Source organism: Haemaphysalis longicornis, unplaced genomic scaffold (genome assembly GCF_048455015.1).
Source record: "Haemaphysalis longicornis isolate Haplotype H1 unplaced genomic scaffold, Haemaphysalis longicornis Haplotype H1 scaffold_1, whole genome shotgun sequence".
NCBI classification, from domain to species: Eukaryota; Metazoa; Arthropoda; class Arachnida; order Ixodida; family Ixodidae; genus Haemaphysalis; species Haemaphysalis longicornis.
In genome coordinates this window covers 142694035-142715607 of record NW_027526203.1, presented here as the reverse complement: position 1 = coordinate 142715607, position 21573 = coordinate 142694035, and the positions used below count along the sequence as shown (strand labels likewise).

Here is a 21573-nt window from a genome sequence, read left to right as displayed (position 1 = left end):
ATCCAACAAATGAGGGACTAAAATAAACGGATCTGCCGCCGAGTTTGGCTACGCCATCCGTCGGACCGGCACCACGCGTTTCTTTCGTTTTGAGAAACGTTCAAACGTTCACGGTTCCTTTAAGATTTCATGAGGGAATCTACACGCTCAGCGTGACACTTCTCCACATGCATTTCTGCAGTTTTTCGAGAGCTGTGTTTCTAAATGATCACACATCGATGTAGGGTTTTTGCGGTCTGCCTCTGAACCCAGCAAACCACGAAAGTCCATAGGATATCCACAAATGGTCACAATATCCAATGTCATTTCAGGACATTCATGTGATGTCCATACAATATGTTTCACCCAAGATCATCTGCTTGTGGACATCCATGCGATATCACTGCAAGTGTGTTATAACATCATTACGCGATATCACTAGGACGTCCACAAATTTACATTTTTCCTTACACTGAGAATTCGCATTCATAGCGTGGTGTACATATAGGGGCCCCAGCCACACAAAGTGTGTCTTAGTTAAAATCTCCCCTCATCCCCGTCTTTCCAGCTCCAAAATATTTTCTGGCTTGTTTGTAACTCATATTTTAAATGAAGAGCGGGTAGTTATTTGATTTGGAATTTGAGCGAAATCTGGTTTGCCTTTATGTTTGATTCGCGAATTGGATTCTATATTTTAGGCTGCTTGATTTATGTGGATGAAGAACAAGTGGGACTGTTGATTTTCTCATTCAGTTGTAGGTGAGCACTGGTACGGAGGCTGCAGTACGGAGCCAGTTACGGAGCCTGCTGAGTAGGCAGGATTCTTGTCACCCAAATTTGATGCTTGGGATGCGAGCGGGTGCATTGCATGATGCAACCCACGCGTATGGGTATTGCTTGTTTGGTTCTTGCGCGATGGAGTGGCGGGCCTCGTCCAGTCTTGTAACGTCGGGGGAGATGAGGGTGACGGCCGAGTAATTTTGCAGCGTTTTACTGCATCGTGAATAGCCTCGTGGCGTAAGCGGTCGAAGGCTTTGCGAATGTTCAAAAGGACGACAAAGGCCACGGTTTTTGGTAGCCTTCGCGTTTTCTAGTGCAGAGACAAGGTCGGCAATTGAATCCAATGGCACTGCGCTGGCGAGGAAAACCCGTCTGCGGCCCAGGGTTCAAGTTGCAGATTCGTGCATACTTGTAATTCGAGGCGTGCGAGCGCCATGGATTCGAGAATTTTGGAGGCAACGCTCGTGAATGAAATAGGACGAAATGAGGAGAAAAGTTTGGGAGATTTGTTCTTTTTTAGGATGGGAGGGACAAGTTGGAGGCCAAATTGAGCAGGGAGGGTGCCGGAAGACAAGTGGAAGTTGCAAAGTCAAGAAGGCGCGAGTGCTGCCTCTCGGCTACGGGCGCACTTTTCCTTTTTGCATTTTGAATGACCCGCACGAGCTCGGCCGCCATGAAAGGAGCTTCGAAAGCCGTGCTCAGGGCGAAGGAGGGAGCCGGCGCGGGGGCGTCAGATCCTTCGTTTTGGGCTGCGGCAGGGTTTGCGCGAGAAGAGAAAGCTCGGCCACGTTTTTTCCCCTTGCGATGGAGCGGGCGAGGAGGGAGGGGGGGGGGGGGGGGGGGGAGGTTGTATGTCGGGGCAGGTCGGGGTCGCGGAGATGGCGCGAAGCAAGTGCCCTGCAAGGGGGAAAGAATACTTTTCTTTCCTGCATGGGTGAGGCCCTCGTCCTGCAGTAGACAGGCTGACGATGGGGATTTCATATATGTGCGTGCGTGTGCGTGTAAGTGCCGTATTATATGCAGCTAAAGTACAGTAATTAAAGTACACGAGGCGATGGTACAGTGAACCAACATTTTCTAAACCAACCTAATCTAAAAACGTTGCAGTGAACTGTGGCTAAGACGTCCATTGGGCATAACCATTTGAACTTTTTTAGGCGACGTAATTTCTCCAAAACTTGGGTTAGTGTGGTGTTTCACATAATAAATAAATGGAAAGCTGCTATACATTCAACATTCCTCGATATTGCGGCAACCTAGATAAACATGTACACAGACAATGTTAATTTGAAGGTTTTTCGTGAGCATTGCTAAATATGTAGAAACTGTACGTACGCGTTGATCACTTTTAACCACACTCCCGAAATTAACGTATCCTGTAACTATATCGCAAACATTCAAGTGTGCTGTACGGGATCATTTGAATTTTTAGGCAGCTTATGTAACTCCACGTGAAATCGTTTATCATCATAAATATGACATTTGCCAACATTCAGCAACATTGCTGCAACGCGAAAAAAGCGTGGAAATGGCAGTTTCTCATGCGTTGTTTTTAAACGTTACATGAATGTATCCAACGTTGGCCCACATTTGGCAACATTGCTGCAACGCAAGAAAATGTGCATGTGGGCAACATTGCCTATGCGTTAAACGTTGCGTGAATGTTGTTGGATGCGTCCAACACTGATTTTACGTTGGTCCACATTTGGTAACATTGCTGGAACGTGAAAAAAAGTGCATACGGGCAACGTTGCCCATCCGTTGTTTGTAAACGTTGCATGAATGTTTTTGAATGGGTCCAACGTTGGCCCACATTTGGCAACATTGCTGAAACGTGAAAAAATGTGCATACGGGCAACGTTGCGCATCCGTTGTTTGTAAACGTTGCGTGCATGTTGTTGAATGTCTCCAAAGTTGGCCCACATTTGGCAACATTGCTGTAACGTGAAAAAACGTGCATACGGGCAACATTGCCTATACATTGTTTGTAAACGTTGCGTGCATGTTGTTGAATGTCTCCAACGTTGGCCCACATTTGGCAACATTGCTGCAACGTGAAAAATGTGCATACGGGCAACGTTGCCTATACGTTGTTTGTAAACGTTGCGGGAATGTTGCTGAATGTGTCCAATGTTGGCCCACATTCGGCAACATTGTCACCACGTTGTGTAACGTTGCCTAACGTTACACAACATTGGCAACACGGCAGAAACGTTGCGGCAACAATTTGTGCTACTAGGGAGACGTTTGTGACGGTGCAGAAAAATTAATGCGTTGGGCACAGAAACAAAAAACATTCGCCTGATGCAAGTCAACAACAACGAAAGAATAGCAGACAGACGCTTTATTTCCAGCTGTGCGACGCTCGTATAGGCCCCCCTCTCCCCCCCCCCCCCTGCGGCCGCTGCTTGGTACGTAGCATTACACTGTTTAGTCTTCATAAGAGCATCTGAAAAATACCGTACAGAAGCCTACGCATCTTGAATACTTATCGACGAGCGCTGAACCTCGCGAATGAGCTAGACAGGAGGAGTTACACACGATCTTCTGACTGATACCCTGAGAAAGTAGTTCTCTGTCCTCGTGTGTTGCAAACTTGTGGGGGATGCAGATTGAAATTATTCAGATGTGTCAGAAGCTGGCAAAAATAAATGAATTACTGGAAATACGCCTTTTAATGCACTAAAGCATCAAAGCGGGCGATTTATAGCACAGGCACTCCTGCCCCTCACAAGCGGAGTGTAGCAGACGACAGCGGCGCGAGTCCCTAAGCCCATAGAGTTTCTCAATATTACCTAGTGAGAAACTCTATGCCTAAGCCGACGTCAGGGCCAGGGGGCGCCACTCAAACATCTCACCGTGATATCAGACTCAGTACATGATTCTATGCATTAAAAGAAAGTTGTGGGGGAGCCACATTCCAAGGCCTCGATGGGTGTCATTAGAGTCACTAAATAAGGTTATATAGTGACACTAGGTGTCATGAAGGATGGGTATGTAGATGCCGTTGATGCCCAGTCTTGCCTTTCAGAGCGGACTATTGCGTTTTCGGTGTTGTCGGCTTTTCGAAGGTAGCTTTTACAGATCGAAAAAAAGGAACGTAAAGGCGCGGGCCAGGGGCCGCTGAACTGCACCTCCAAAAGTTTGTACCCGCATTTATGTCACTCCAGCTATGGGGGTTTTTATTTCTGTTTTACACGGCAAATAATTAAAAAAGTTATTTATTATAACTACAAGACAGTTCGGACAACGTTTAGTACGCTGCTGGTGTAAATTGAGGTTGGTTTGGAATACAAATGTTGGCTTTCTTTCTTGAATTGTGGCGCCCCTATGGTCACATTCGTGTAATTGTGCGCATCGGCAGGCACTACCGGGGATAAAGAAGGCTGTGACAGCTGTGGGTGTGCTGCATGCGAGAAGCGTGCTAAATAAATGTGTTGCAAGCACTAGTAGTTGAGCCTTGCATTGGTGCTTGCAATTTCGCTGTAGGCTGCCGCCTTCCTCGGTCACCTGTGAGAGCTCATGACAGATCCCTTAGCAGGTAAGCCCGCGCAGTACACGGGAGAGACGGAGGCAAAACAAGCTTGTGAAGCTAATGTTCTTTGTGCAGCTGTGTAGTTTCGTGCGGCGCGAAATTGAAGGAGAGCTCGTAGCACATGTAGCGCTAAGCACAGGTGCGCGCGTTCTTGGGGCGAAGCCCCTGGGGCTCGGGCTGTCGGCGTCTCCTGTCGTCGTTGTGGTTTCGTGTAGTCATGGTACTAAAACACCGGAACACTCGTTTTCCAACGCCTCGCGCTAGAACGCTTCGTGCTTCAGACACACGAGACTTTAGCGCAAATCTGTATATCTCTACTCCCCAACGGTTTCATCCCCGTGTGCAAAAACGCCAAGGCGCGAAGAATACACGTATACACTGCAGGCTTCGCCCCCCCATGTTCGACGTTAGTGGTGACGGCCCGGGATTTTTGCTTTTTCAACAGCACGTCACGATGCGGCCGTCAGGGAGGGTGCAGAGAGGATGGAGAAGGTTACTTGTCACTTAGAGTAGTGCAAAGGCGTGATGACGCAAAATATTGGTTTTAATCCTGAATGGCAGGAAACAGTAGTTGAGTGCTTTAATTAAAGCTAGTATTACGGCTATCGGCAACGATGGTATGGTTGTGTTGAAAGTGCATAGCGCACTCGTATTTCCGAATTGTGGTTAAAAAGTGTTTAAAATTCATTTGCAGCGTAACGTGTGCCGTGGTGCTGCCATTGGGACTTCTACCGTGGCGACGGAAGCGTGCTGAATCGAGGAACAAAAGCCGCACCACAGCTGCGTTGGAATTGCCATGTGCTCCAAGTGAAAAAAATAATAATAATTTGTGCCTCCCGTGCATATATAACTTGCCTGAACTTGCATAACTTGCAGTGGTATGGAGTTACAGCATGGCAACAAGCTGGTGTGACCCGTTTGAGGCCGGCGTTCACTCTCACCAGAACTGAGCCCTGCAGGCACTGGGTCCAAAGGAACCGTAGCTGCCCAGCAAAGGATTTTGTGCAAGCAGCGAGAAGATTCAAAGTTTCATCATGTCACGCAGTGACGCATCGGCTAGTGTTTTGAAAGACCAAGTAACGGCAGCAGTGGCGTGCGTCAGTGAAACCAGACATCCAATGTGAGTTGTTGAGACTGCATGGAAACGTGGTGCCTACGGAGGACGGCTGTGAAGTGTTTGCAGCGGCTTTGTAATTATGGACAGAAACTCACTCGGTCCTCTAACCACCCACATGGGAAACAAGCACGAAAAAAATCGAAACCATTGTAGAAAGTAACGGTGTTTAATCAATTTTGTTCAGTGTTATCTCCATTTGACTTGTTCAAATGTGCGTCAACCAACGAACCAAGTAGTTCAACCAAGAGTGAAATGCCCAGTACAATGAAAGCTTGTTAATTCAGATCTCTAGGGAGTAAAAAAAAACAAAGTATGATTTATCCAAACATCGTATTAGCAAATGAACGAAACAAGAGCACATTTACAAATCTTTTATGCGTGCATTTCCTTTGCAGTCTAGTCGGCTATGCTAGTTTGTCTCTTGGCGGATGGCTAGGTGGTGAGACCAAGTCTTGGGATGTGTGACAATCCGTGCACAGCAAAAGCATATTGCATGGAGCATCGTAGTAAAATTCTTCCAGAACAGCGAGAGCATTCGCAGCTTTGTTGAGAGCACGACCCGCTGGGAGTATGACATTGCATGGGTCCTCTTCACTAGATGCACATCCACCACACTGAAGGTATTGCTGATGATCTCGTTATCGCTTAACTGCCCGTAAAAACGGCATCATCAATGGCAACGTAGTCAGCAAGCTGAACTAACGAAGCTTCGTGGGCATAGGGCAATGTACATTTTTGAAGGGATGTCGAATTTTCGAATCAGGGGGGGGGGGTCAATTTACAAGGCTCTACTGTAGCACATTTTAGTGTTTCTAAATGTGGTTGCTTGATATAATCGAATTGTTCCATGCAAAACATCCTCGCCGGTTTCCTTGAAGAAACTTTGGCAGATTGAAGTGAATAACCTTTCACCACACGATTTTTTGGGGAGAAGATGTTTTTGCCGGCTCAGGCATTCTTCGAAGTTTGCACGACAAATTATGGGGAAAATTTTTTGGTCATCTATGAAAGTAGGATGACTGGATAATCTTCTTTATAAGATGCTTGAGTTCTTTCATTGAGTGCGATGGATGAACTCGCGTAGGAATTTTATGCAGTTAATTGGCCAATCGAAAAGCAGAAAATTGTGCCTTTTCAGTGTAGAAGAAACCAGCTGAACACAGAAACAAAGGACTAAATGTTAACGAAAACTGACAGGGACAATGCTGGACACGCAGCAATATTGAAAACGACGGCCACCTCAGGAAATCTGAGTAGGCATTGCCGACGGTGCGGATGCAGCGCAAACCTGTTTGATATTGCTATCACAGGAAAAAACAAAAACAAGCTGTCGAGAGAAATAATGGAAGCGATTATGATAGACGCAAAAGGCAGCGCGTGCGTGAGCAGCCCATCAGTACAGCTGACCGAAAAGGAAAAGCTGTACCTCAGGCAGGCATGTGCCGAGACTTAGTTCATCGGACGACAAGGACTCATTTGCACGATATTGTTTTTCGGCCTTGAATGGACATGTATGACGCAGCAAGTGATTCATATCTTCTTATGCGATTAGCATTCACAACCCGTATATATGTTTGACCTTTGTAATAAACGTTCAGTTGCTAGTCCAGCATTGTCCCTGTCAGTTTTCGTTAACATTTAGTCCTTTGTTTCTGTGTTCAGCTGGTTTCTTCTAAACTTAATATGCACCAACTAGCTCAGCAACAAACTCTCCTGTGCATTTTCAGAAGGTTTGGGCAGAAACCATCATCATCATTAACAGCCTATTTAAGTCCAGTGCAGGGCGATGACCTTTGCCATTGACCTCCACTCTCTCCTTCCTTGAGCTGACCACGTCCACTCTTCGCCTAATTTTCTTGTTTCGTCTCTCTGGGGAGTTAATGGCCTTCCCCTTGTTAAATCCAGTCCCTTATCTCGGTACCCGTTCTGTTACCCTCGTAGTCCGTCTGTTGTCGGCTCTTGTCACTACAGGGCCAGCCCAAGTCCATTTCTTTTTCTGAATTTGAACTATGGTATCTTCTACTCGATTTTGCTCCCTGATCCAGGATGCTCGTTTCCTGTATTTAAGTGTTACTACTCCTATCGTCATTTGCTCCATAGCCCATTGGGCTAACCTAAGTTTGCTTTCCAGTTGTTTAAAAGGTGTCAAGTTTCGGCTCCGTACAACATCACTGGCAGCACGCATTGGTTCTATACTATTCTTTTTACAAGTAGAGGTAGCTTACTCTTCATTATTTTGGAGTGGTTGCCGAATGCACCCCAGCCCATTCCTGTCCTGCATTGGATTTCTTTCTTTATCGTTACTTTAGGTTTATTCACAATTATTTTTAGCCCGCAGCAAAGTTATTTGATTGTAGTCCTTTAATCATTGTTTGCAGTTCTGCAGATTCACTGAGCGAGAAGTGTCGGCAACAGTTGGGCCACAATATTTTGCCTGTTGGTATAGTTTGCACTAAAGGTAAATATCGCAATGCTAAAGGAAGTACTTTTCAAGGAAATTGCTTCTAAAGTTGGCAAGGTGTCTGTTAGATTTAGACCTTGATTACGCCTTAAGACCGTTCAGATAAAAATACCTGAGATGGCTCCTTTACGTGCTAACCACACAGCTTGTAATCTAGAAATCTTAAAGTAAATTTTGTTGAAAGTGAGAAAAATTTCTCGGGGCACTTAAAGGCCAATTGCACCCAAATTTTCAGCAACATGAAAGTAATGTCATCTAACGGTACGCATGAAAAAAAGTGCGAACATCAACGCATGAGATGTAAATGTCTCATAAGGATGGGTGTTTTCGAAACCAAAACTGAAAAAAAGGTGCCATTACTGGTGGCCGGATGTGACGTAGGTGATGGAACAGAAGCGGGCGCGCCGGTGTAGCGGCCGCTTGCAGCAGCCTCAAAATGCACTTGCTAGCGTTGTTTCACACTGTTATTTCCACAAAGGATTTTCCACTAACATTTTGCCAAGTCTAATGGGGTCAGGCGCAATTCTGAGATCACGTTGCTCTCAACCGAAATGAATTAGACCATCGGCAGTTATTTTTGCATCAGATTCTTGCCATTGTAGGCAAAAAAGCAGGTCTCGATTTACAAAGCCATTTGCTTGTATACGATGTCGAAAAGCAGCTTTGGTTAGCCGGCGCCTTATCTTTTTTTTTTGACAGGAATGAACCACGCACGGGTGGCGATCAATTAGAATGTTTTTTTCTGTGAATTTACATGCAAACCGTCTTCCTGAATATTTGTTCAATAACTTCTGTCTCGCTGCACATCGAGGATCGAATTGTAATATCAGTTTGGAACCACATGTTACCTTCCATAGCTAGATGAGGACATGGGTTTGATTCCCAGCCGCGGCAGCCGCTTTTCTGATGGAGGCGAAATGCGAAAACGCCCGTGTGTTTGGGAATTCGTTGCACGTTAAGGATCCCCAGGTGGTCAAAATTGATCCGGAGCCCTCCACTACGGCGCGCCTCATTACCTGCGTTGCGTCGGCGCGTTAACCTCATAATCAGTCAATCAAAGGTAGATGATGCACTCAGGCGGGAAAAAAAAAGTTACCTATCTAACATGTTTTGCTTCTTTCACCGGGGAAATGTGCAGTTGATAACATTTTACTTTCAGGTGAACTAAATCAATCAACCTACAAAAGTAAACACAGTAATCCCTCGTTAACTCGAAGTCGTAATTTCCGCTAAAAATTTCAAGATAAGTGGAGTTTTGAGTTCACTGAAATGCTGAAAATTTGTGGCCAGGTCAGTGAAATTAGAGCTATGGTAACAAAAGCTCCACTGTACAGGGAAGCTTTCATGATAAGGGCAGAATAATTCGAAGGAAAAACGAATTTTTATTAGTACTGTGGAAGAAAGAACTGCGTGACGCTCGCCTGTTTCGCGTTCGCATCTGGTCCCAGAAAAGTGTTCTCTCAAGATGCTCAACGCATCGCATTATTTGTTGGTTGCCACCGCTACATTCTACCTTGTGGCAAAGCAGGTATAGCATGTTCTCTGTTTCTGCTGTTATAGACAGTTCTCGAGGCTCCTCGTCGTCCACGTGATCAGCTGTGTCATCCACAGCTATCTCAACGGTGTTAGCATCGGACAGCGTTATGGGGACATCAGCCACGTACAGCGCGTACTCCGGGTAAATTTGCCATTCATGAATGCGTTTGGTGTGTAGGGGGAGCTAAGCATACGTGGCGCCAATGGGAAATGAATGCACGGTGAGATAAAGTTTCGACGTAACCGGTATTTTGAGACCGGAGTTCCAGTTAACGAGGGGTTACTGTACTTCATTTCGTGATTGAAAAAATGTGGTTCATTGTTTAGGAGATTAACAGTTTTATTAGATTTTGCACTTCGCGATGACAATGGCTGATCTTATATTTGTTACCACGAGCAAGGCTGGTTTTGGTTCACTTAGTGAATGAGGAAAAAGTAGCACAAATGTTTATATTGGTGTGTAGAACAATTCAAGTTAGGTAGTCAAACTTTTTGGTATGTCTAAGGAGTGGAGGAGGCGTTGATTGATTGATTGATTTTAGGGTTTAGCGCTCCACGCAACGCAGGCGATGAGGTGCGCCGTAGTGGAGGTCTCCGGATTAATTTTGTGGAGGAGGCGTTGGGCCCAACCCTAATACAGCAAATATTGCACGCGGAAGTACAATCGTCAAGGATTTATAAAAGACCCTTTTTTCTGAGACAGATTCAATAGGAATGACAAATTTGCATGTAAGTGTGTATTTTGCACTATTTCTATGTGTAAAAATATTATTTTAAAATAAAAAAAAATTTTGATAACTACAGAGGCATTGCTAGTGCACATATTAGCTTGTTGGCTTCTAACCTCTTTTATTACATTAAAAAATTGCGAGCATTGCTACCTATGTGGTTAGTTTTAAAACATGTGAAGCCGGCGATGCTACAGCGTGGCGGTGTGGCAGAAAAACACCCGGTAAACAGGTCCCTCCACATGGCGGTGCGCCGTGCCAGCTGCTAGAGAAGCACAAGCTCCACGGGACAGGTTCCTCCTCATCTCCGTCACAGGCCACTCGGAACTTGTTCCGCCACCTCTCCGCCAGGTGCGAGCGTTGTCTGCTACAGATATGTTGAACGCTTGCAGTTATTGTGCCATGTCGGGGTCAGGTGTAGAACTTCACCATTGGGATTTATAGAGCTTAAAGAACTTATTTGGATCAAATTTGGGCAAAGAAATATTTGAGTGCAGTTGGCCTTTAAGTTTGCCAATGCACTTTGAAGGCAGAAGCTTGGCGATACTTATCAATGTGTTTACTAGTGCATCGTATTTGTTCTTTTTAGTTTTTGTTTCTTCGTCTTCTGACACGTCAGCAGGCAGACTGGCGCGCGCCATAGCTTCCTTAGCAGCATTGTTCTGCCTGGCTGCAGAGCAGCTGTTCTGCTCATGGGCCAGCACATTCAGGTATCGAGCAGCACGCATTTTTCAGCAACTCTTGCGTTTATATTTCATAGTTTTGTGAATTTTGGGGAGCGGGCACGTTGCCCTTCAAAATTCCCAATTCCTTGCCAATCCCCCAAGGGGGTATGTGGCACTAAGAAAGGATAGTGCATTGGACTTTCACTGTGGAGGTCCGTGTTCGAATCCCGTCGGATCACAGGTGTCTTTTCTGTTTCTTTACTTTTTACAGCGGTGGCCACTTTCTTGACTAAAAAACAACTGCTTTTCGGAGAATTTTTGAAGTGCACAATAACCCTCATCACTGCCAAGCTGTCTTCACTGCTGAGCATGTATCTGTCGCCGGCTACCTCTCTGGCATGCATGTGCACTCTGGCTCTTTGCCAAGCAAATTTTGGGAGCTTTTGAGCTTTACCTCAGTATAAATAGGCACGTTTTGAATCGCTTTACCTCTTTTCATTTCTGTGCCAGAGGTCAGAACTCAGCGTCAGTGTGAGAATTTGTTTTTAATCTTACAAGTACTACTGTAAAATGTAGCTGCAGAAGTATCAACATGGAAACAGAGTGAACGAATAATTTGCTGCCGTTTACCACCCTAAAACGGCATTGATAAGCACGCCACGAATTCGTTTCGCATACATAATCTCTACAATAAATTCGCAGGTTGTCAGCATCCACACTTTTTTGCCACAAACAACGTTTGCTCAAGTTAAAATTGGTAGATCGCAAGCTGCATGATTGGCGCGTATAAGGAGCCATCTCGCATGTTTTTGTCTGGAGGCCTTGATTTTTATCTGGAGCCCTTTCATTTACGGTGGATGTCAACTGTTCCATTCGCAGGAACTTATACTCCACCTTGATGGACTGCCTCTAAACTGGTCGTGTAACCTTTCTCCCTCACCTCACACTGTCAAATATTTCACTCTTGCAAGACAAATGGCTAGCTTCCCCATTAGTTTTTTTTTTTTTTTTTTTTTTCGAGTGACTGCTCTAGATAGGCGGTTATCCCGAGCTCAAATCCTGAAACAGGATTAATTTGTCTTCAACTTTGAAGTTGCTGAGATGGCTGTATAGTTTTCCTTTGTAGACTTGTGGCTGCATTTCGAGTGGATTTCATATTCTCCCCTCAGAGGGCCTCTATGTGTAATGAAGGGGAGGTTGTAAGAAAAAAAGTTTTTTGCCAGCTGTGTAAGCACTTTTTTTTTGACAACTGCTTTTTTAATAATATTGATTTATTTTTAGCATAAACTCTAGCAACAGGCGAAAATGGGAGAAAAAAATTCTGGGTTAATGTTCACAACACATCTACAAAAAAGTTCTGAAAAGGCACAAGTTTCTGCTTTTGTGCTCAGCTGGTTAAATGCAAAATGTTATTTCGCAGGTCCATTTGTGAGGTCTACAAGCAACTTGTACAAGTGGATTTGTCATTCTACCTAATAAAAATAAATAAATTCCGCAGTTGACTAGAGAAGTTTACCTCTCAACAACTTTCTTTTTCACAGAAACTTTGAAGAGTGCTTGGGTGAGCAAAAACATTTTTGTGACAGAAATACTTTAATGGCACCACACTCACAAATTTTTTTTTTTTTTTTTTTTTTTTTTTCCCACACGAGAATTAGCGGTGGTCACGTTCACGTGGAATGACCCAGTAGTAGAGTGCCATTTGGGAACTGGCAGGTGGTTGGGATGGTCTGAATTGATCTGCAGCCCTCCCCTGTGATGCGCCTCGTCCGCCTGTAGAGCTTGTGTGCTTGAAACCCAAATGTGAACTTGAACCTATCAGGAGTGTGGAGCACTGCTTAGAGGCGATGTGGGGGATGCCCTCGTGCAATGTGATCTGGGAAACAGATCCCTCCAAGCCAGGCGCGTAGCCAGGATTTTTATTCGGGGGGGGGGGGGGGGGGCTAAGGTTGTCCTCGACACCGCCCTGCCCCCCCCCCCCACCGAAAGAAAAAAACGCGGGAGTTTGCAAGCGCCCTTAAAGGCTATGAAGATAAAATACATGTTGGGTTCATTAAAAAAGACTGTCGTTCATTAAAAAGACTGTCTTGTCCCAATAACAATGATACCAGTTCTATCTCAAACTAATCAAAGGAATAATCGACATAATAAATTAAATTAAACATTGGGCGTTCTGCTGCTGAGCATGAGTACGCGGGTTCGATTGCCGGCCGCGGCGGCCGCTTTTCTGATGGAGGCGAAAAGCAAAAACGCCCGTATGTACAAGATTTCGGCGCACGTTAAAGATCACCAGGTGGTCAAAATTAATCAGGAGCCCCTCCACTACCGGGTGCCTCATTGCCTGCGTTGCGTCGGCGCGTTAAACCCTACAATTCATCAATCAGGCAATTAAACATTTGAAGCAGTGGCGAATCCCCGCCCACTTCCCGGCGGCGATTTCACAATGACATCACAGGATCTTGTATGTACGATTGGCCCAACGACCTAAGTCACCGCCAAGGAACATGATTGCGCGATTGTAGAGGGGCCTCCATTGATCTTATCATTTGAATTCTAACGTGCAGTTAACATACTCATAACTACCTTTTAGTGCTGGCCTATATACATCACTCCTGCCCATATTACTTCACTGCAGCGCACAATTTGAAAATTTATGACATTTGTTGCATTGCTTCGGTTGAAAAAAACGTCTGTGATTGGAATGGAGCTGTGCGAGTTACCAAAGGCTAGTGCTATTAAATTGAACTAGGTTGTATTTTGTCTTCAAATAGGCCCTTTAAGGTTCTCTCATGATATTGGTGTTGGTTATCATTGTATTTGTGCCAGGTGAAGTTGTCAACTGGGCGAAAATCCGCAGACCGCGTGGTGCAAATCTGCGCCCGTGATACGGGACGTACATTGCACAGACGGGCACATTGTGCATGGTCCCAGTTTCATGTGATTACTTGCTTTATTTCAACATGTGTAGTATGGTGTCTGTGACATCCGCAATAAAATTACGTAGGCCGTAAAAATGAGATCTTTTTATTTAGTTGATGTTTAAATGCAGAAATTGTTTTTCTTATAAGCCTTCTGCACCCGTACAGAATTTTCCAGTGTAAGGCCAATGGAGCAAAGTTTGTGCAGAATACTCCGAGTCTATGCACTTACGTTATATGTAGCGCAGGTTTTATCTTAAGAAAAAAAAAAAAAACGACAGGCTATGAATTATGCATACAAGAAGCGTTACACAGACATAACGCGCGAGAACTGCGCTGTTAACGGCGAAAATTACACGAACATGGTAGTATTAGCCCTCACGCAAAGCGGAATAATTCAGCCATCGGTACTGTCAAGCCATGTCAGTTGAAATTTCGGCGTCTGTTTTGATTCTGTGACGCAGTCCACCTCAGCTTCTAAGGACGCCAGGCAGATATGAGAAGCTGGTGCTTTGTAACATCGGCAATCTGGTTAACGTTTTGGTACGCCCAAATGTCGACTCTGCTGTAAAGAGCTCGGCCTTGGTGTTCTGAAATACTTGCATTATTCTCTGTCAAGTTTGCAATGCTTCCTGCGTAAATGCCCTACAGTCTGCCTGAAGGAGTGTACTATTCAGTAACTTTTGTGGGGCGGCAATCCCCTTTAGGTGTAAGTACCACTCCTGGATGAGGTAGAGCAAATCACTGCAAAGTTCACTATTCAATGCAATAACGAACTTTAAATTTATCAAGAACAAATAATAACGCAAAGACGGCGTTGTTTGACCATACTCTTGCAGTTAGGCATGCAAGTTGAGCAAAACCTTGCTGCATTTGGAATTTTGTCGCGAGATCTCAGGAAAGAATTATAATGAGGTCCTACCATTCTGGTTTCAAACATTAATGAAAGGACGTACTGTTTAGTGGACGCGTGCGCTGCCATTGTTGAGCCGAGCACACACTGGTGGTTTTAAAGGTAAACGATAAAACAGCATTGGAGGACGCACAGAAATTTTGCGGTTTTTGTTAGCGACTCGGGAAATGGAAATATATTATTATGTTGGGACGCTCCTTGGTCCACCAGAAAACAGGGTGCAGTGGGAAGCTGCACATGACCTTCAGGCTTGGGTCGATGCTGGAAATGAGTCAGCATTTTGTTGCCCGCAGCACCAAGAAAACATGCGTAATGTCATGGCCCCGCGTACATAAATGCCACAGACTACCGTATTTCAGCATTAAACGGACAGTAATGGTACAGTTAAGGTGGTACAGCGACCGTGATGTTCAAATTGAGGCATGGTTTCAGGCTACGACACAATACATTGTCGAAAAATTGCAAAGTTGTTTACAGTGATAGTTCTTCGGTCATTTTGGTTACTTAAGTAATGCTCAAAATTTACTTGATGTGATATTTTAGGACGTATAATAGTAGTGGATCCAGGCAAAATCACTTCAGCGCGCACCCGTATGTGGGGCGGGGGGCGGAAGTGTACTGGTGTTTCTTGAGAGGGCCTGTGGTCTGTAGCCTGTTTTTTTTTTTTTTTAAATTACGACATTTGTTCATCGTGCCAAATCGATTGAGCATTGAAAGAACTATACTCTTGAGCCCACAAAACTTAAAAAAAAAAAAAAAAAGTCCAGAAAGAGCTGAAGGAAAATTCTACTAGAAAGGCACGTTCGTTTCTTCGCCACCAGTACGAAGGTCCTTCACTTGCGCACACTGCTATGATGATTTTAAAATAGGGTGTAGCAGTGAATGCGCGCGTCGGTATGAAACGCGGCAACAAAAGTTCCGATAACGGGCACACCATTCGACAGCGGCTACCTCACATTGAGTTGCGTGAATGTAGATGAAGCAAACTACTAAAGCTGCAGCGAACACAAATATATTTTTAACTCTTCATGTACTTCATGGACAGCGGTAACTCTTAATGAACTTAACGCTGTCCCGATACGCTTTGAGTAACCCTCGTCAACTTTGTGCATCATAGGATAGTTAAGAATTTATATGAGTAGAATTTACGTTTTCCCTCTTTCAAAGGTACCTACCCGGTTCATAGCTGGCGCTCCTTCAACAACCAATCCAAATGCAAAAATTGCATTAGAAATAAAAGGAGATATAATTTTTTTGGCTCGCAGACATAAATGTAGTGTGACGTCGTGTAAATATTAGGAAGCAATTATTTAGATATTAAAAGATACAGTGATCACGCAAGCATAAATCAGGGGTCAAAGGAAGAAAATGACTTACAATTGCGGCCTCTTTTGTGTGTTGCATGGCACTTCGAGTGTGAGCTTCCCAAAGCCAGGGCGTTTCTACCCTTGCACCGTTCTCTCATGTCGGCGTTGTTGTGACTCAGGCCCCTGAATATACACAGCTCTGGGCAGTCGTCGCCCAGGCAAAAAGTGGCCGTGGACGCAACGGAGGGGCTTTAGTGGTGACCGAGGTCGAAGATGGCCATCGGGTATTGGTTACTGTAGCGACCGCCGTCTGCCCGTGGTAGGGCTGGTGACTGTCGCGCCTTCGCGCTTACAATAAAGCCGCGCCGGATTCGACGAACCAATGTGATACGCTGCTGTCGCATTCATGTAAACGCGCTTTGAGACTCGCTTGGCGAGCAGCAGCGCGCCCTTTTTGTCTAGTGGGTGTTCCCCAGTTTCCTAGGTTAGCGAATAATACCGCCGAACGAATCTGCCTAATCGCGGAGGAGAAAATGTCTGTCTGGAACACCGCTTTCAGGAGAGAACATGCAGTGCACGCAAGCTGAGACCATACAATTATCCCAAGCCAACACCCTCTCGGGCTCCACAGAAACGTGAAAAAAAGAATGAAGGGGTGACGTGCAGAAGAGGAGCATACTTTGCTGTGCGCCTCACCCACAAAGGCCCTCTGCCCCCCCTTTCCCCCCGACAGTCATCCAGCTAAAGCAGACGTTTCGCCCAATACGCAGGCCCATCGTTTTCTTCAGAACCACCACCTCTTACACGTGGTTCTGCTTACGCATACAAAGATCGTCTTTTCCCTTTCGGGCCTTTATCGTGCCAGTCTTCACCCATCAATGTCCGGCGGTCCCTCTCTTTTTTTGCGCACTCCATGCTTCCCCGGCCATACCGTGACGAGTCAGTCTACTCTGCTGAGAACGACTCAGCCGGCCAATTACTCTCTGTGTGGCGACATGCCACACACAAAGGGACACAACGCTTGCCTTTGGCGTCCCGTGGGCTAGGCTTACCCGAAGGCGCCATCGCTTCTGGAGCTGCACCCCTCCGCAATTATCCTGACCTGGGCGCTTCATTTTGTGTAAGCACCAATGCGTCAGGACAGGCATTCAGTCGTGAATGTTTTTAATAGTAGCACGCCCAAAGGTTATGCCCCTTTGTTCACAGGCGACGTACCAGGCATAACAGGCAGCACGGCACCGGCCGGAAAAATTTCGGGGGGGGGGCTTGAGCCCGGTTAGCCCACCCCTGGCTACGCCACTGCTCCAAGCTTCTTCAAAAGTAGTGCTCTAACGCTCCTTCCCCTCTCTTCCTCTTTTTCCCCCCCTGTTCTGGTCGCATTTCACGGTACTCACCCCTTTGATAAGAACGGCCTATAAATGCTAGGGAATTTGTACCTGCATTTTCACACCTACTGCTGTGACATTAATGGCACTGTTGTGCTAGCTGTTGTCGACTGTTGAGTAACGCCTGTTGCTTGATTGCTCTCGCAGGCCAAAGATGAAGGGGACGCCGCACCAATGCAATGTGTTGGGGTGCCCGTCGGGCAACTCTCGCGTTGGCCTGTGGCTTTTCTCTCTTCCCTGCAAGGACGCTGAGCCTGCGCTGCGGGCCACCTGGCTCGAGCGACTCCACCTGACCACCGACCAACCGCACAGCCCGCGCGTCTGCTTCCGGCATTTTGCGGAGCAGGATTTTGTGCGGCAGAAGCAGCGCATTGTTGGCCTGAAGAGGATGGCTGTCCCTTTGAACACTGGCTCCCAGCTTGGTGGCAACCACCAGGCCGCGTGTGGAATGAACAGCGCACACAGGCCCGCAACAACGGCCTTAGGAGTTGGCGCCGTCCGGTGCCAGGGAACGGCTCCGAATTGTGTCTCGGTACGAGGTCCCGCAGTCGGTCCCAGAGGCAACCCCAGGGTTCAGGCCCAGACTGTGTACAGACCGCTTCGTAGCAAGCTAGTGGATGGCAGGCTCGGCGGCTTGCTTGAAGAAAATGCTACTGCGGATGCACTTGCGTTTGATGGCGGTGCTGCTGCGGTTGGCACTACTGCACCCAGTACTCACATTTTTGCTATGGCAGAGAAAGGGAATGCTGCGCCACGCCCTGGTTCTTTGGGAGCTCTGAGCGAATGTGTGCGTGACACCGGCTTTGGTCACTCTAGAAACACTTCTACTGCACGTGCTGACACTATCCCCAGTGGTGTCATGAACCTACCAACCAGCCGTGCTGGGCTCCCAGCTTCGGCTGTGGGTGCACACAAGTCCAGTGCAGTGCAACATCAAAGAGGCGCACAGCTAAACAGTTTGGCCTGCAGTGGTGGCGGCTACCGCGATTTCGACGTGCCGCCAAGCAGCTTGTTTGACCCCTTTGCTGCTTGGACAGACCTTGCAGGTGCTTTGAATGCGTATGCTCACCTGCCTCCGTCATCAGGCGGCAGTGTTTTACCAAGCACTGAAGGGACATTCGATGGGAACTCCACGGTTGTTTCAGCGAGCAGTGGAAGCGATTTTTATCAGCCCACCGATGCATGTGCTGAAATAGATTGCAGTGTAGACTCAACTGTGCAGCCGTTGAACCCAGCAGTTCCACATGCGACGGCTAGCTGCGGCATGACCTCTCGTGCTGGAAACGTGCCGCACATGCACAAGGAGGGTCAGCCCAGGACTTCTGTGGGGAGCAAGTCTGCAGAAGGCGTCGCGGAAAGCCCGCTCGAAGGCGACTGTCCAGACACTGACAGTTGCCCAGCTGTCAGTGACTTTGATGCTGTTGAGCCAGTATTCGCCGAAGAGGCTACGTTGTTCGACCCGTCCATGGGGACGTACGTCATCGAGAAAGAGACCTTGAGTGATGAAGACGGCCACGGCACGAGTGCGATTCGCTTCCGGGTTTCCTGGGCTCCCTACAGTGACGCAGTCGAGAACGGCGCCAGCTGCAAGGGTGCCCGTCCAAAGGCACCTTCCTCTGGCAAACCCAGTTCCACCGGGAACGGGCCAGCTTCGGAATCCTGCAGGAGTAGGCGCAAGACGAGCTGAGCTTCCCACCGCTCAGCTGCCGCACAAGCTCGAGTGACGTCGATGAGCAGCTGGCAGGACGTGGCGCTGCAGCAGTGCAGGCAGGGGTGACAAGGCGCTCGTTGCGTGCCCGGCAGGTGCTTTCTAATCTAGTCTGCGCTACTATAATCCCGCTTTGGCTTGCAGTTGAAAGACGGACTACTTCTTATGCTTTTTTCGCACAAATTGTCTCCGTCCTTTAGGGATTTTTTTTTGTGTGTGTGTCAATGAAACCAAAGTAACCGCCGTTTAAGAGGTCGTTTACATTGCTAGGTCATTTACACCGTTCTACAATTGCAGCCAGCAGCTAGATCACTACTTGGTGGAGTCATCACTAGCCTGTGTTTCCAGAGAAGTCGCACCTTTGCATGTTTGGTGCAGTGGAGAGGCAAACAAACATCGGTGGTGAGCATTGGTGAGGGGCGGCCAGCTAACAGGTGTCCTGCTCTAAGTGTGTTCACGAAGCACTTCTCACATGCATTGCGTGCACTACTTACAAGCAACAGTTAGTTACTGCTGTTCAGCTTTGATGAGATCATTTTCGATGGTTTTGCACAAAACGTGGTTACTCTGGGAAACGTTCCTCCATTCTTTTGTGATGTAATTGTTTTCAGTTGTGTCAGTCAGTCAGTCATTGTGCCTAAAGAGTCCAGCCTCTGTGAGGCTTTCATTTGGCTGCCTACTGTATTTCCAGTATTGCCTTGATTCGAATTCACGCGTGTGTTTGAAGTGGAGCCTGTGTAGCATCATGTTATCAGTTTTTGTTATCAGTCTTGGCATTGATATTATCAGTTTTTCTATTATGTGTTGTCCTTCCATGCTTACTCAGTTAATGAGTATTAGAAACACATGTGTGCACTGTTTGTAGAAGATTTTGTTATTTATGCAATAAAGCAAGGTTGGCAGCTAGGGTAGGGTTCAGTTTCCCCTCTATCACAAAAGCTGACTGCATACAACATGTGCAGCAGAATACAGCTGCAATTTTCTTTGCCCATAAGTGTGCTTTGCGAGGGCATGCTGAAAGAGTGAACTTCACAGATTTTTTTAAAGATGTTTTGAAATGGCGACCGTATTCAGCAACACCCTCTGGAAAAAAAAAAAAAAAAAGTCAGTTTGTACAACTTCGTACAAACTGCAAAAAAAAAAAAAAAGTTACCGTATTTACTCGCATAATGATCGCACTTTTTTTTCCAAAAATATGATGCAAAGTTAAAGGTGCGATCATTACGCGAGGTAAATTTTTCGGGAAAAAGTTTCAGCGCAGAAAATGCAAGTTGCAGGTCAGAATGTTTACGATAAGTCTCATGAACATAATAAACATCACAAATAAAAACATAATAAAAACTCCACTGACCACCTAATGACCATCGAGTGATGCAAAATGGAGTGTTTTCGTTACGGAACGTGCCGGAACGAGTTTGCTGCGAGGTGAGAACAGGTCGACCAATAAGTGGCTGCTGCTGTCACAGTGTGGGACATCAAGACACGGCTGCCGACGCAGCAAGCCGAGCACGTTTTTAATGTTTTGTGAGTACATTAAGTGCATTTAGTGAGAGTTTCTTCCGCACCAATAATGAACTCATGCATGCTTGCCGATGTCGTTAATATCATCAAGTCCACGGCAATAACGTAGCCATGTTCGTTTTGAAAGAGGAGGAAACTAACATAAGCAGGACCATCGTCGTCTAGACTTGGCACACAACGACATGGCTGCGGCAAGTTCAGGGTGCGATCATTGCGCGGGAAATAAAAAAAAAAGTCATTATTTGACGACGAACTTCAGGGGTGCGATCATTACGCGAGTGCGATCATTATGCGAGTATGTACGGTAATCGACATTCAAAAAGTGAACGTCACCCTAGACCAAGCTAAGGGCAGGCCAATTAACTCCGTTCAGTACGGATACTCTGTCCAGTAATAGGGGTGTAGCAACTGGGGTGTGTGAGCTTGGGCGCTGAGAAAAGTTGAAAAACTGTCATTATTCCTGAAAGTGCATTTTGAATTCCGAAATTTACCTCTGAACAAGGGATCTGTACGGATCCTGAAACGTCAATTCTGTTGCAACATTGTCAGTGTCCTGCTTTTTATGTGAAATTTACTACGGGTCTGAATGTGTATGCAACTTTTGATACTTCACAGATTGCCTTTGCTTTTCGATTTGAAGCACACTGTTATTGGTTGAAGCATTTGATTTTTGCTTTTTCGAGTTTATTTTGCCGTTTGAACATGCATCCACAGATTTGCTTCACTGCAGCTTCTCTGCATGACAGAAAAGTTGTGCAAGAAAGCCTTGAGTGTGCGAGGAAGTCTGATTCAAGGGACGTCAGAATGAATTAACCATATTTCAGATAAAGTATGCTGGAATTTCACTTTTTTGACTGCCTAATAGGCATGAGAAATTTACGTGCATAACTATGCACACTTATCCGCAATCTTCCGTGTTGAGACTTCCCAACCTAAAAAGAAAAAGCAAAGCAAAGCAAAGAACCTGTGGGCGTCACACTCGAAAAACAACAGGCTCCTGAAAAAACAAAGTGAAAGCTA

At 46.2% G+C, this 21573-nt stretch overlaps 1 protein-coding gene across 1 annotated transcript; it reads left to right on the top strand.

Annotated features, from left to right (window-relative positions):
- Nucleotides 1-4117: 4117 nt before the first annotated feature.
- Nucleotides 4118-19938, top strand: LOC144137300 (uncharacterized). Its single transcript, XM_077669460.1, has 3 exons — nt 4118-4300; nt 4989-5414; nt 17472-19938. The coding sequence occupies exons 2-3, from the start codon at nt 5329-5331 to the stop codon at nt 19009-19011; spliced, it is 1626 nt and encodes a 541-aa protein (XP_077525586.1). The 5' UTR covers nt 4118-4300; nt 4989-5328; the 3' UTR covers nt 19012-19938.
- The last annotated feature ends 1635 nt before the right edge of the window (nt 19939-21573 follow it).

Bases quoted from the DNA above. Each gene is read 5' to 3' on its own strand.
- LOC144137300 (XM_077669460.1), top strand. From the start codon at position 5,329: ATGTCACGCAGTGACGCATCGGCTAGTGTTTTGAAAGACCAAGTAACG. The intron at 5,415-17,471 runs GTGAGTTGTTGA...TTGCTCTCGCAG, and splicing joins AGTGAAACCAGACATCCAAT to GCCAAAGATGAAGGGGACGC.